This window comes from Orycteropus afer, unplaced genomic scaffold (assembly GCF_000298275.1).
Source record: "Orycteropus afer afer isolate SDZICR_OR568_19922 unplaced genomic scaffold, OryAfe1.0 scaffold00051, whole genome shotgun sequence".
In the NCBI taxonomy this organism is placed as follows: Eukaryota; Metazoa; Chordata; class Mammalia; order Tubulidentata; family Orycteropodidae; genus Orycteropus; species Orycteropus afer.
In genome coordinates, this window is record NW_006921638.1 from 2,375,942 (window position 1) to 2,391,462 (window position 15,521).

At 38.1% G+C, this 15,521-nt stretch overlaps 1 protein-coding gene across 1 annotated transcript in view; it reads left to right on the plus strand.

Annotated features, from left to right (window-relative positions):
* Nucleotides 1–15,521, plus strand: part of AKAP6 (A-kinase anchoring protein 6) — a 549,344-nt gene that overhangs the window by 209,507 nt on the left and 324,316 nt on the right. The window contains exons 5-6 of the mRNA XM_007938531.2: nucleotides 5,351–5,447; nucleotides 6,798–6,961. Coding sequence (XP_007936722.1) covers nucleotides 5,351–5,447; nucleotides 6,798–6,961 — 261 coding nt within the window. The remainder of the gene's footprint in view (nucleotides 1–5,350; nucleotides 5,448–6,797; nucleotides 6,962–15,521) is intronic.

Genomic DNA, 15,521 nt, shown 5'->3' on the forward strand with positions numbered 1-15,521 from the left:
AGAACAAAACACTGCCTGGTCCTGCACTAGCCTCCCAGTCATTGCTATGTTTGAGACCATTGTTGCAGCCACTGTATCAATCCATCTCATTGAGACATGTAGCAGATGACTTTTCAAGCCACTGCTTTTCTGACCAAATATCCATTCTTCCTCCTGCCCTCGCAAAAAGACAAGTTTTCATTTTCTTAGGGTAGTAAAAATCTTTTGTGTGAAGAAAAAGTGTCATCAAGTGCCTTATTCATCAGCATATATACCATCTCTTTAAAATGACAGTGGGAGTAAAAGTTCATCAGTTCAATATGTCTTTCACGTTTGGAGACTCTTGACTAATAACCTCTGGTATTTATCATCAGAGCAGCCAAAGAACTAAATTCTGGCACATGCTGCTCTCACACACTGAGAAAATCTCAAAAAGCCAGAGATTTTCTCCATTTTTTCCTTCTTCCATTCATTTAAAAGAAAAAGTGTACGTTTTTTTAATTAAAAAAAATATATGAGCATGCAGAAACATCTGGCCTATATTACTACAACAGCCTCCTTAAATGGACTCCTTGCCTCCAACCTGTCCTCTTATGATCAGTTCTACACAGCAGCCAGAAAGATGTTTCTAGAACACAGATCTGCATCAGTTACACTCTCATGATCCACAGGATCAAGTTCTGTGCAGCCATAGCTCCTGCCTCCTTTATTCACACTGTCTCAGCCACACTGAGGTCCTCATTGTTCTTCTCTTCATGCTACATAAAAGGGTGTCTCCCGGGTCATGTACAAGCTAGTCATTTCTCCATAAACTCCCAGCCAGGCTTTACTTAGCCAGGGTCCCAGCATGGGGCCCACATCACTTATCTGGCACTTATCACACTCATGTGGAATGTAGCCCACAGTCTTGCTTTGCTTGGCCAGCATAATGCTTTAATTTAAAAAAAAAAAAAAAAAAAAGACTCTAGTTGGGGAAGATATACTTCAGTTTGCCTCAGGCCCTACTGCTCTCTGTTGACCAAATGACCATAAACCAAATCCATTGCCATTGAGTTGATTCCGACTCGTGGTGACCCTATAGGACAGAGTAGAACTGCCCCCATAGGATTTCCAAAGTTGTAATCCTTATGCAACCAGACTGTCGTATCTTTCTCCTGCAGAGGACTAGTGGGTTTGAACCACCACCGTAGGTTAGCTAGCAGCTGAGTGCTTAATCACTCTGCTGCTAGGGCTCACCCTCACACATTTATTCTATGCTGGGTCATATAAGGTTACTTGCATTCTTATTACCCAAAAGAATACAAGCTGCTTGAGGACCAGGACTGTGTATGTTAACTTTTCTATCTATATGCCTGGCACAGACTGTTCAATAAAAATTTATTGTATGAATTTGTGCTTGAAATTCAATCAGGAAAATCTCAGTAACTCTTTTTGGCCTCTCATCATTCACAAACATAACAAGACTCAGAATTCAGTGGATCTGGCAGATACTAAGAGAATTCCGTGGGGGTGATTGAAAAGTGTTTGCTGATGGTATGATGCTGCTAAGACTGATATATTTTGGATTTTTAAGCTTCTGAATGTGATTATGGTCTTTCCCACTATTTCCTGTACCAAAGTATCTGTATCTAGTCTTAACAATCCCACATAAGTAATCATTCTTTGCATTTGTAGTTGTTTTTATTTCCATTAAGGAATGAATTGCCTTTGTTTTGTTGCATGTACACATGACCTCCATGCTCCCACCAAACCGGGTGATTTAGAAATATCAGTGAAATAGGGTTAGAGTTTTATTTTACCTTCTTGGTAAGGTCTGATCGTGACTGAAGTGCATTTAGGGGTATACTTGAATTTGGGTCCTGCCAAGAAGCAATCCAACCAGCTCTGTGTAAGAGTTGTTTAGGTTGCTGACATGGAAATTCTTATTGGTCAGCTTTGATAATCCAGTTCTTTGTCTCTATCACTGTATTTTCCATTTCCTTAATTATTCTATTCCAGTTGCTCAGTTGCATGCTGCTTTAAAGACAGTAAAAAAAGGCTTGGTCCCATGTCCTATAACATTCCAGGAATGGAGTCCCACAGCACTCAGATTACCCATATTTGTGCAATTTCACATAATCAGTGACACAGGACCATGGTACCTGCCTGTGGCAATGTTCTGTCCATAAATTCAATCTGCAGAGAATGCCCCGCACTTTTTGACAGTGCTAGGATGTCGCAGAGAGACTGTGTACCATAAGGCATTGCTGAGGAAATGTGTTAGTAGCACAAGGATGGGAAATATGTCCAAGTATCAAGTTCAAGAGAAAAAAGAAAACCCTCTTGTCTAAGCTTCCTTCCCTAGAGGAGAAGTGGGGGCATGATGGGAGAGCTCATTATAGAATCCTTTAGCAGTCAGAAATTTCATTGACAATTTTGTTAATTTGCCTGCTTGGCTGCTTTCTCAGAGGCCTGTTGTGAACCCCTTAGTTGATATTATTAATGGTTAATGGCTGCACCTGAAAATCAAGCAATATTGTACCATTTGGGTAATAGTTTATGTTAAATGGTTTTTTTCTACAGCATTAAGCTTATCAACTTATCCTTTTCCTAATAATGAATACCTCATCTTTTCCAATTTCCTAATCAAATGCTTCCACATCATCTTGATGCAGAGCTAGATCCAGCTGCATCTATTCTATACTTTGGCTTCAATTATGTCAAATTATCCAACCTACTCATAGGTCCTTAGATTCTCTTCTGCTCTGAGACATAGGCCGGATGTACCTCTTCAGAAGCTCATGAATACCAACCATTCAACACAAGTCTGTTTTAAGTAAACAGGGAATCAAAGAGCACTATGTGAAATTCACAGTTATGAGGAAATTTTCAAAATAGATTTATTCCTAAATCTTGGTCATTTCAGGCTGACCCTCAAGTCTTTCCCTGGTCTCTTCTCCTTGAGACACAGACATATCTCTTTTTATATGATACTGCTTCAAGGTAAAGGATTTCTACCACAGTCGCAAAACATACATGAGCCATATTTGGGCTGTAAAATAGTAAACATTCCATTTTTAATAGATATTATATTGTTTAAATTGACCAGACATCAGGCTTCCAATACATTGTCTTATTTTTATTCAACCAAACACGTATAGCTGAAAGAGAAAAAAATTAAGAATGATGAAAAACCTTTGGGGAAACCGAAAGTTGTCTCTGTTATATTTGGCTAATATATTAACAGTATCTTATGCTTCTTGTCAGATGAACTGATTCATCATTCTGGAGGCAGATAGTTTTAGTCAATATTCTTACCTTTGTATGTGAAGGCCTGATCTGCCTGTCTCTATTGCCTTCATCTCTGGCTTCTTTTGATCACTTTGCTTCTATCTTTGGAGTTTTCATAAAGTCCTTTTCTCCACTAAGAAGAGAGTCCAGATTTACCACTGAACTTCCACGATGACTTGGGCTTCCTTTAGTAAAATGTACAGTTGACCTTTGATGCCAGAGGCCATGCTTTATAGCCCTTAAGTTCCTATTTTACAGCTCAGTATACAGAATAGGCACAATACATAGTTTCTAAAGGAATAAATACTTGATTTCAGAGTTTATGGCTGTTTAACCCACTTTCATTCAAATTACTTTCCAACTAGGATTATATCATCTCCAGATTTTATGTAATTCTCTTAATATCAAGTACAATGCAGCAATACAGTTATTACCCAAAAAATGTTTAGTGGGAACAAAATACATTGTATATTTTATAGCCTTCACACATGGGGTCACTATGATTTAGAACTGATGGCAGTGGATTTGGTTTTGACTTAGCAGGAAGAAACCAAAATTTGACATACAACATTCCAAATCCATTCTTGTCCCAATGGTCAAGTCAAGAAATAAGTTTTCCCCTTGAAGATTAAGTCCATAGATTTAAGTCCATTGAGTCCATAGATTGTTTACTATGATTAATCTTCATTGGCTCTCCTGTGGTTGGAATGCCTTATAGTATTCCAGGAATAGAAAAATATATGGAAAACATATTGTTTGTTACCATATTTAAATGGAAACCTTCCTCTTCAGTGAATGCTTTTGATCCAGTTCAACAGTTATCTCCTACTATTCTAGCAAACATTCACCAAACACTTTCTATGAGACATGAATTGTGATAAATGTGAACTTGGCAAATCTTTCAACTTGTTTATAATCTGGGAGCCAATCATGGAAATAAACCAGAATAGAGTATGATAAACTCTACATTATAAGCAGATAAAAGGAACAGGTAGAAGGGAGAAGTGGGTAATTAATCCCATCTAAAGCATTAGGGAAGGAGCTGTGGTAGCACAGTGCCTAAGGCATCTGACTGCTAACCAGAAGGTTGGTGGTTCAACCCCATCAGCCACTCCATGGAAGCAAGACTGGGCAATCTACTTCTATAAAGAATTACCAGGTTGGAAAGGAAACCCAATGGGAGTCATTATGAGTTGGAATCAATGTGACGGCAGTGGGTTTGGTTTTCGTGGTTTTAAAGCATTAGGGAAAGGAGCTCTGGTGGTGCAGTGCCTAAGGTTTTTGACTGCAGTTCAAACCCACCGACCATTCCATAAAAGGAAGACAGAACAACGTACTTCCATAAAGATGTGCCACCTTAGAAACCCAATGGGGGCTGCTATGAGTCAGAAAGAATTAGGGAAGGCTTCCTGAAGGAAGTGGCTCTGTGTTGGATTTTAACTATGACAGCAAGTTTTGTCTTTTGGATGACTGTCATGAATGACAAATGCCCTGATGTTCTCAGTGTATTCATTTAAAAAGCAGTGTCACATTGTAAGGCATAAACGTTAAGAAAACACAAAGATTGGAGAAGTATTCACCTCCCCAGTACGGCACCTAAATGCATGTCAATAGTCTATGATTTGTGTGATATCTGAGAAACAAAGCTGAATCACACCCTGCTATATTAATGGATTTATATGTGTGCACATAAAACTAATATATTTTCTGCTGCCAATTTTTTATGGTTTCATAACTACTGCTATCACTAACATTTAAAAAAAAAAAGGCTGAAGGAAAGAGCTCATGTGCTAGTAGGAATTCAGTGTATTTTATAGAACACTGCTGCTCTTGATCTAGCCTACGGGATGTGACTTTTCATAAAAACCCAAATAGATTTCTAGATTTGTCAGCTGTTTCCAAACAGATACATTCTGCTGATCTAATGGAAACATTTTGAGCCTAGATTCCAAATATCAATAGCTTTTAGTATCACAAATTAGTTTGTCTATTGGGTAAATTGTGCTGTGTAGTTCTTGATAAAAAGCACCAAGTAATTTTGTGTGCATATTTTATGTCTAACTGCTTTGCCAGAGTTTGATGGTCATATCTTTCCTTGCAGAGTTTTAAGTTGAACGTAGACAGTCATTGTGCTCTGAAGGAAGCTGTGGAGGAGGAGGGACACCAACTTCTCGAGCTTATTGCGTCTCACAAAGCAGGTAAATCCTCCTGAAATATTGCAAGTCTTTATGTCTCCAGACTATTAAGAATGAAGAAGCATTGCTGTAAATTACTGCATATATTCACCTCCTTATGTATTATTAATATTTACATTATCAGATTGACCTTCAAGATTTATAAATGTTTCATATACTACATACAATGCTGTGATACTTATAAGATGAAATACTGCCTCCAAATGGTCTGTTCATTTTATTTTGGGCTTGCTGTCGCCTGAGTTTCAATTGAAATCACATTCCTGAACACTTCACATTGACATGCTTTTAGATGTAGGTGCTCTGGAAATAACATTAAGATAATGAATGAGAATTGTGCACATAGTTATATATGCATATGCATTATGGTGCTTATAGATATAATTACAGATATAAGGCAGGCAGTCTAGAGATACCTGATTATTTCCCTGCCAATTCACATACATGAACACTTTACATGTTCTTTGCTGGTCATTGCATTAGCCGAGATTTTGGCCTTAAACCAATTCTTACCCCAGTATTAATGTATTTATGAGGAATAGATTATAAATAAAAAAATAGTTTTGTCATTTGGTTATACTTACCCTGGTAGTAGAAGACCATAGACAGGATGAATTACAGTCTGGCTCTTGCTTTGAGCTGACCACAGCTAAATAGAAAAAGAGCAGCATTAATCGGATGTGCTAATGCTAAAGGCTCCTGTCTTAATTCTGGCCCATTGACTATATTTCTCATCAAATTAATATTACCAATTTCCATACATCATTAGAGGAGCTCTGGTGGCATAGTGGTTAAAGCATTTGGTTGCAAATCAAAAGGTTGACGTTTCAAATCCACCAGCCACCCCACAGGAGAAAGATGAGTCAGTTTGCTTCTGTAAAGATTTACAGCCTTGGAAACTCTATGGGGCAGTTCTAGCCTGTCCTACAGAGTCACTAAGAGTCAAAATTGACTTGGCAGCCGTGGACTTGGGTTTGGTTTTGATCATTATAAAGTCTCCACACAGATACACACAGGGCTTTTTATCTGGAATATGAAGCTATAAAGTTATTCCTTTTTGTACGTAGTGATTTTGTTCCACAAGCAATGTTTTCAGTCAGTACATTAAGTCTAAGTTGATTTCCAGTAGGAAGCTACATAGTTCCCATTGTTGTGACTTCATGCCTTGTGTCAAGTTAAGAGTTGCCTGTCTCTTCTGAGTAACAAATGTTAACATGGCAGATGATGGTAATGGTTGTTAAAAAATAACACATATTGTTTGAAATGTCCGCCTAACTTAGTAAATAAAAAATAGTAATGTGTAAAGATGCAGTCAGGTCCACAACTTGTGCTTTTCCCCTCCTCTTGGAGAAGGACTGAAGGACATGCTGCGGATGATTGCAAGTCAATGGAAGGAGCTGCAGAGGCAAATCAAACGGCAACACAGCTGGATTCTCAGGGCTCTGGATACCATCAAAGCCGAGATCCTGGCTACTGATGTGTCTGTGGAGGATGAGGAAGGGACTGGAAGCCCCAAGGTAAGTGGCTTGAAGTTTGCCTTATTTCCTCTTATTTCTGTCTTCTTTTGAACTAGGCACCACTGAAGTTTTCTTTCCACCCCTAAGGCTTTTCGTTTCTACTGGGTAAATTTTAAATATAAATGTGTGTGTGTGTGTGTGTGTACACATACACACAAAATGAAATGGCTTAGTTTAAAACTGAAAAAAAGAAAGCTCACAACTTTCATGAAAAGACATTTTCCTGGAAAACTTGAAAGGTGACAGGGTAGGAGAGGGACAGCATTTTAGGGGTGGGAGAAAGGGGGACATAAAACATTTAGTAAACAAAACATAAAGCATCTTTAACATGAATAATCAGAATGGTTTTAAATTGTTTTGTTGCAACTATAAATCACTATAATCAGTGCAATCACTCAGCTCTGACATCCATTAGCCGCTTGGTTACAGCAAATTAACAAAGAAGAGAGAAAGTGATTCATTATCTCATTCCTGTTAATGACTATCAGATGCATTGCCTAATTAGGGGATGGTCATTGTAGTGGGAAGAAGGTCATATGCTTTGCTACAAATCTTTTTGCTCAGAGTGTAAGTTCTCCATAATGGTGCATGCAGTGAATACAACAAGTAGCTTAAAAATGAGTATTGACATATTTTGGTTATCCATGTTAGATTTACAAAATAACCAATAAAGCATATGCAATGGGACTTCGAATGAGGCACTTTTTTATGTAAAGCCCCATGGTTCTAAAGGTCCCTTTTGACTCACAATGTGGAAAATATTAGTTTTATATTTTCATGGAATGGCTCCCCCTGCCCCATTTTGTATACCTGTCTTTTTGTGTCTTTTGTGTGAGTAAATGAAGAAAAGCAGTCTAGTAATAGATTCAGCATAGAAACACCATGGCATGGAAGAAACAGATTTAAGAGTTCATAGTTTTTATTCCTGGCATGGACAAAGTAATTAAATCAGCATCAAATCACATTTTTTTTTAAGCATCCATGTGGATTGGCTTGTGCTGAAGGTATAGCAAAAACAAAACAAAACAAAAAAACAAACTCACTGCCTTGGATTTGGATCTGACTCATAGCAACCCCTCCTTGGATTTCCAAGGCGGTATCACTACGGAAGTAGATGGCCTAACCTTCCTTCTGAGGAGTGGCTGGTGGGTTTGAACTGCCAGCCTTCTGGTTAGGAGTCAAATTCCTTAGGCACTATGCCACCAGAGCTTCCTGAATGCATAGAGAGCAAAATAAACAAATATTTTGCCTTCTTAGATTCACATGCTTAAATGCAAGCAAAGAAGAAACCTGGCCAGCTCTGTGAGGGTGAGACCCATATAGCCAGGAGAAAGCTTGCAGAATTTATGGCTTTGGAATCTCAAACATCAACCTTAAACTTATTTGTTGGAAACAGGATTGAATGATGAGCTCATTTCCACTTAAAGAAGGCTCCGTGGAGGAGGTCACATTTCAGGAAATACCTGAAGGAAGGAAGAGAGGTGGCTTGGCACATGAGCACATATTTTAGGAAGTGACGTGATGAAAGGATCAGAGCTGGAACTAATAACATGAAACGAAAAGTGTATTGAGCAGATTTTCAGGGCAGAAGTGGAACTATTTTAAGGAGCAGGCTGCAGGAAAAGATGATGGGCTAAGGCTTTGGCTGTGGGGATGATGAGAAAGGACACAACTAAAAAGCCTCCATTGTTTCATTTATTTAACAAAAATATATTTAGTGCCTGCTTTCCAAATGTGTTGGGTACATTGTATAGTCCAGATACTGTTTTAAAGTGCTTATGTACATTTAGTCATTTAATAGTCACAACAAATCTGTAAGGTAACTTTTGTATAATCTGCAGTGAAGACAATAAAGACACAGAGAGGTTAAGAAACTTATCTAAGGTCACACAGCTACTAAATAGCAGAGCTGGGATTTGAGTCTGAGCTATTTGGCCCCAGAGTCAATAAACGTTCATCACCACCTATGGCACTGCCTCTCACTGGCACTTCTCAGGTATTAGAGATGAAGAATTAGCCTCAATGCCCATCTTCATGGAGCTTATAGTGATGGGGCAGGCAGACTTTAATGATCAAGCATGTAAAGGCCATGATCTGTTGTGAAAGAAAAGGGAGCAACCAGAAGTTTTACCTGGAGAAGTACTTTAGGGCATCAAGGAGAGCTTCTTTGAGGAAATGGCATTCTGTGTCAAGCCTGTGTGGTTAGAAAGAGAGGGAAGAGTGTGCAGTGGGAAGCTGGGTGGGTAAGCAGGCCTAGTGGGCAAAGGGGAGGATCTTGGATTAAGCAGGGAAATGGCATTCTTTGTTTTAAAAAAACTTACATAGCAAACTTGTTTTACATTGAACAGTTCATGCACATCTGGTTTCATGGCCCCAATTACTGTCCCCAACTGTAAGAAACTCTCCTCCCCTCTCCTCCTCGTAACCACCCCCTCTCTGTGCCCCTCTCGTCCATGTATTCCTGTCTGTCCAGGCTTCCCTCTATGTGAATGGTACCTCTCTGGTGTCTCATGGCCACGTGATCCAAGCAGTGCATCTCCCTAGAGTAGGTGAGTGCATTGACCTGGGTAGGTGTCCTGTATGTGGGTCTTTCTGCTGTTGGACTGAGAGCCAATCCATGTAAGTGAGTCCATTTCTTGATCTTCAGTATAAAAACCTGTTTCTGGCTACTGTGTCAAACGTCGGTGGGTGAGGGGGAGTGGAAGTGTGCACTAAAATGGAACTGCAGAGATGGTGCAGTCACCTAGATTAAAATAAGATTTATGTTAAAAATGAGAAGCTCTTTTTACAAGGCCATGTTGAACTTGACACTTTAAAATCAGCTCATTTCATATGGAGGTATTGAGATAGAGTAAAGATAACTCAGTGTCCAGATAAAGATAGAGCAAGAGAAAGAAAAGTATTATCAAAGGAGAGGCAATGTCAGTGTTCTCAATAATGGACCATCAACATAGGCCACACCTGAAAGCACACCTGAGACCACTTTAGAACTTCTTTGGTGAAGCCCCAGAATCTGCATTTCAGTAACAGCACCAATGTAACAGGCATTAAGAAAGTCCTTTTCCTATAGGATCACATGATCTTTACACAGCATGAATGAGAGAATATTTGTCACATTGTTATTTACGATAGTAAATATTTGATAGCCCTGAAATGTTTAAAACAGGTACTGTTTAAATTATGCTGCATCTTATCCTAATGGATGGTTATATAGCCATTAAATATATTTTCTAAGAGAATTTTAAAAACATTGGTAGAGGTCCTATTATATAAATTTATGTATATTTAAATACTTTTGAGTTTTCCAAATCTCTGCAAAGAGCCAGAATTATTATTATAATCATAAAATATGAAGAATATATGCAAAATGTAAGAATTAAAAGTGACTTAAAAGGTAAAAGAGGTAACTCTGATCTGAAGGGTGCTGAGGTATGAATTTAAATATGCCCAGGAAAACATATCTGGTTCTGAATTGGCCTGAGTGCCTCACTTCCGCCCTCACAAAAGCTTTATTAGAGTCATCATAAATAGGAAAATGTTTTCCTGAGTCACAACAGCTTACAAAGCATAGTATGCTTGCTTTTCCTGTTAATGGTATTTCTGTTCCAAAGCATTTTCATGTCACATTATGTGCACAGTGCAGTGCATCTGAGAGCAGTTACGAGGAGAAGCTTTTGGAGGAATCTACAATATGGAACCTGAGGGAGGCACTGAGCGTTTGAGACCTTGACTTGGCAGACCCAGCAAAAGCCCTGGCCTTCTGCCTCCCAAACAGTTCTCTCTCTCCCAGTCTGGCCTGCATTTTCTCTGGACACATGAACCCATCTGTAGTCAAGGGTGAATGCAAACTCATCTTAAGTTAAATATGTTTCTAAATTTAAGCTTAGAAAACTGTGGAGAAATCAGAATGATCATTCTTTCTATTAGTTTAATAAATGGTTGTGAAATGCCTCCCTTATGTCAAACACCATGTTATTTCCCAGGGCAGACACAAAGAATAAGAATAAAAGCCCAGACTTGAAGTCAGATGGCCTGAGTTCAACTTACTAGTTGTGTCCTTGGGATAACTACTTAACCTGTCTGTGTCTCAGGTGTCTAATTAGTAAAATGGAGGTAATCATAATATGCACCTGAAAGACTTACAGTGCACACAGAATCAAGCTGACATAGCTGGGGTGCATAGAAGAATGCCTGGGACATACATAGTAAGTCCTTGTTGTTGTTAGGTACCATCAAGTCAGTTCTAACTCATAAAGACCCTATATGCAACAGAATGAAACACTGTCCAGTCCTGCACCATCCTCACAATTGTTGCTGTGCTTGAGCCCATTGTTAACACCACTGTGTCCATCCACCCAGATAAAGGTAAATATACAAGCTTTCATACCACCACTAGTGGTGGTGAAAATATAAACAAACAATGTAGTAGAATCTGATAAATACTCTGATAGGTACAAAATTCTATTAGTACAGAGAAGGAAATAACTAGCCATACCTGGGGATATCAAGGAAAGATTTACAGGAGACATGATGTTTTAAATGAGAAATGGAAAGGCATTTGGCAGTGCCTAAGGCACTTGACTGCTAACCAGAAGGCTGGCGGTTCAAACCCACCAGGCACTCTACTTCCATAGTGATACTGCCTTGGAAACCCACGGAGGGGTCGCTATGGGTCGGGTCCTACTCGACGGCACATAACAACAACATATATTACCCTTAATGATCAATGAGTTGAGCAATAATCCCTCATGGATCTCTAATTGACACAATCCAAGCCAAAGTGAGATCTTCCAGAACAGGGTGTATTCATTATACACTGCTTTAACAGAAATTTTACTAGTCTGAGCTAAATAGAGAAAGCTTAATAAATAGGTTACCCTAAAGTTCTCCAAGAGTAAAAGCTGTAGTCAATTTGTTATCTCTCATATCCGTCCTCTTTCCATGACGTGACCTTGCACAGGTCATGTACAAATTATGCCATGAAATGCATCTCCAAGCACAGCAGTTATGATCATCTATTTCATCTCAGACCTAAAAGAGGAACTAAAATTAAAACATAATAAAAAAAATAACTCCAGAATTCATCTTAGGTTACTTCAGAAGCTACTGGGAACTTGAGAAGCATAATAGAAAATCTAAGGAATATATCTAGGGGGTATTTTCCTTTTTTACCTTGTTTGAGAGACTGCAGAAAAGGACTTGGTCTTAGAAATCTTGTAAAGGAGTAGAATAGGAGGAAATTCAAAGACTCTGGGAAACTTCTCCCCCAGGACTCAACAGCATACCTTATTTGTTGTATTTCATTTTTTAAAAAAGTGTTTTCCCAGGACTGTGAGATCTTCTATACATGGAAATAGAGAACAGAATTCACCAGTTCTAGAAATAGAGCATCAGCACTCACATTCAAGGACTGAAAATATGCTTCTAATTATATATTTTATTTAAGATAGATTTATGAAAAGTTATCACCTTAAACTAGCCTTATAGTATGTTAAAGTTTTGAATGGTATATAGCTGGAGGGATTTCAAAACACAGTGACTATCCAACAACTAATAGATGTTGTATTCTTTAAAAAAAAAAAAAATTCCTTCCAGGCAAAAATAAAATTTAAAAATTCTGAAAGCAAGAAAACGTTTAAAAAATTTTCACACTGCTACCATTAAAATGTTCTCATCCTCTATTTCTTGACTTTTCACTTATAGAGTATGGCATCATTACAAATGTCTTAGAGTCAAGGCCAGGATTCCCCCACATGACATACCAAACTTTGCATTATGGACAGCATGCAACAGTAATTCCATTGTCCTTTTCAAAGAAATAGATAAGTTTCCAGACCAAAGGATATTTGAAATTTTATTGCGAATTGAGAAAACGTTGTAGCTACTAGGTGGTGGCCCAGTAGGGATCCCAACCAGTATCTTCATTTCTTAAGTGAAAGGAGACAGAGCTTTGAACTCTATGATTGTGCTGATTATTATCTACCTTCCTTGAGGTTCTCAGATTGGAGTCTTCCTTTCTTTGTAAATGACTATCAAGACTATGAAGGGCATCAGTATTATCTATTCACTAACAGCAGATGTAAAGTTTAAGGATATTTCTTAAGTCTGTTTGCTCAGCCTTACAAATGATGGTTTATATATAGCTGAGAAAAGAGGTATACATGACCTTGGACTTGGATATGTTGCTGATAACCTGGCCTTTCTTTAGAATCCAAAAGAGGGCAAGTCCCATATTAACAAATTTTTGCTTGTTTGTTTACCAGAAGATCAAGTCTTAAAACAGGATCTATGGTAAGGAATTATGGAGAACTTTCTGCAACTGAAGGGGCATAAAGAAGCCAGTTTGGAGACCCCTTTTTTGTGATTATTTTTTTCAGCATTATATGAGCTCTTGGGTAATGGTGCAGCTGGATATTATTATCCTGGAATGGAATTTGATTCTGTGTCTTCCAAAGCTTTGCTGAGGCAAAGTGTTGTCTCTGCATTCTTTTCTTTTCTGTCTCAGAAGCATATGTAGTTAACATGCTTTTTAATATAGGATCTTGGAAACAGCCTTAAGATAATGAATGAGAATTGTGTTTATATGTTGTTAATCCTACATGCATTGGAACACACATGTATAAAGAACTACTTGAGACACTTTACTGTCTTTCTCATTCAAAACAGAGAACAGGTATATGTTATCAAATAGAGTGGGAAACAACATAATATGATTAAATTGAGTCTAACGTAGTTAAAAAGAAAGACAACAGGCAAAGGCATGGCCCATTATTTATTGAGGGCCTGACAAAGAGCCCTGCCCAGTGCTGGACAAGACATGAGTAAAACATGTTTTCTGCTCAGTGGTCTTATCATTTCAGTGTAAGCACACAATGTAACATCTTGTCTAATGTAGATTGCGGTATCTTAGATCTAGAATAATAGATCACCAAAGATTCTGATCATCTTAATTAGGATGCTGGCAGACTGAAATAAAATGAGGTTCCTGATGCAAGCAAATGAGTGGTAAATACATTACCAATTCTGTCAATTCCGTACAGAATTCTTTTTAAAAGCCAGGACCTTATCCAGTTCCTTTACTGTAGAAATATATAAATACAGTACTGAATTCAACGTTGCAATACCCAGGGAGAACTCTTTCTTCTGCTGTGCATTTTTTGGCAGTCTTTTTATTACTATTATTAGAAGGGCAACTTTTCTTCAAAAATGTTTTTGAAAGACAGAAACAAAAGTGAGTTACTTCTGTGAGGATGAGTTGTGGTTACTGAATTCGTGCTAGGACTGAATAAAAGATGTTTTCCTTAATCTCCTTGAGGTACTTTTAAATTTGCATATAATCAGATATGTAGTAGATCCAAGCAAGCATTTTTTTTTAACAGCCTGCCATTCTGAACATATGATTCTCAATCAGAAAAAAATATTGAGAAAATAAAAATACATACTAAATCAAAGAACAGCTAGTCTACAGCCTTATCTTGATGGAGACCATAGTTTGTCTCTATTTTTCAAGTCGTATTTCATGGCTAGTGGTCTTGAGGATGGAAACATTTGGTTTAGCAAGAGTCTGGGAGTGAAGTTATCAGTGTTGCTGATCAACACAGGGAAAGGTCATTGACATGAGTAGATCATTTGCTTTTTCTTTTTTCAGTCCAAGGGTACCTAATCTCCAAATCTGTAATACCTACAATTATAAAGATGCATGGTATTGGATATAAATTTACATTCTATGGAAAACAGCCATCATTTACTAGCCAAGCTCACATTTTGTAACCTAAGCTAACATATTTTTAAGATAACATATAGTAAACACTCGAGGGGCTGTTTGATCTATAATAAAGATCAACATTTTTTTTTTTAAAGCTGTAAGTATTTAAGCACAAAAAGGAAGGCAAGATACAGAATTGCGTCTAAAAGAACTCTTTCAAATTAATAAGTAAATTCTTTGAAAGTGTGAAACAATTACCTCAGTGTGTGATTTACACTTTTTCCTGGAATGTGTTGTTTCTGGCAGAGGAACTGGCGGAGCTAGGGAGAGCCCTGCTAAAAGGGATTACTTTGCCCAGGCTCTGTGTTTATTGAATCATGTAGGACTTCTTATAAAACAGCAGCTTTCAAATGTACACACACCTGCACTTGACACCCTAAACACTCCAAAGCCTGTTTAACTGTTCTCACACCCAAAATATCTCTCCTATCCAGTGAAGTCAGAAGGCATTGAGATATCCATGTTTAGCTTTTTACTTTGGAATTCAGTTAGAGTACAGCAATTTGTGTAATTTTGATGTTACCAGAGGAAACAGTTATTTTTTTCCAGGGTATTGTAGTGCTCTTTGCCTCCAAGACTCAGAGAGCATTCCCAGTCTTACTTCCCACTGTGCCTAAATGAAGGTTAATGTTTCTCAGGAAACATTAACTAGATTGGAGGTCCTGCTGGGCCAGAGCCCAGGGACCTATCTCATTGAAGCTTCCAGGCCATTTTCATTGGATCAGGGTAATGGCTTCTCATCGTTATACTCAGTAGGCCTGCAGAGGCCAATACTTTTTTAGTGTTCCACCTCCC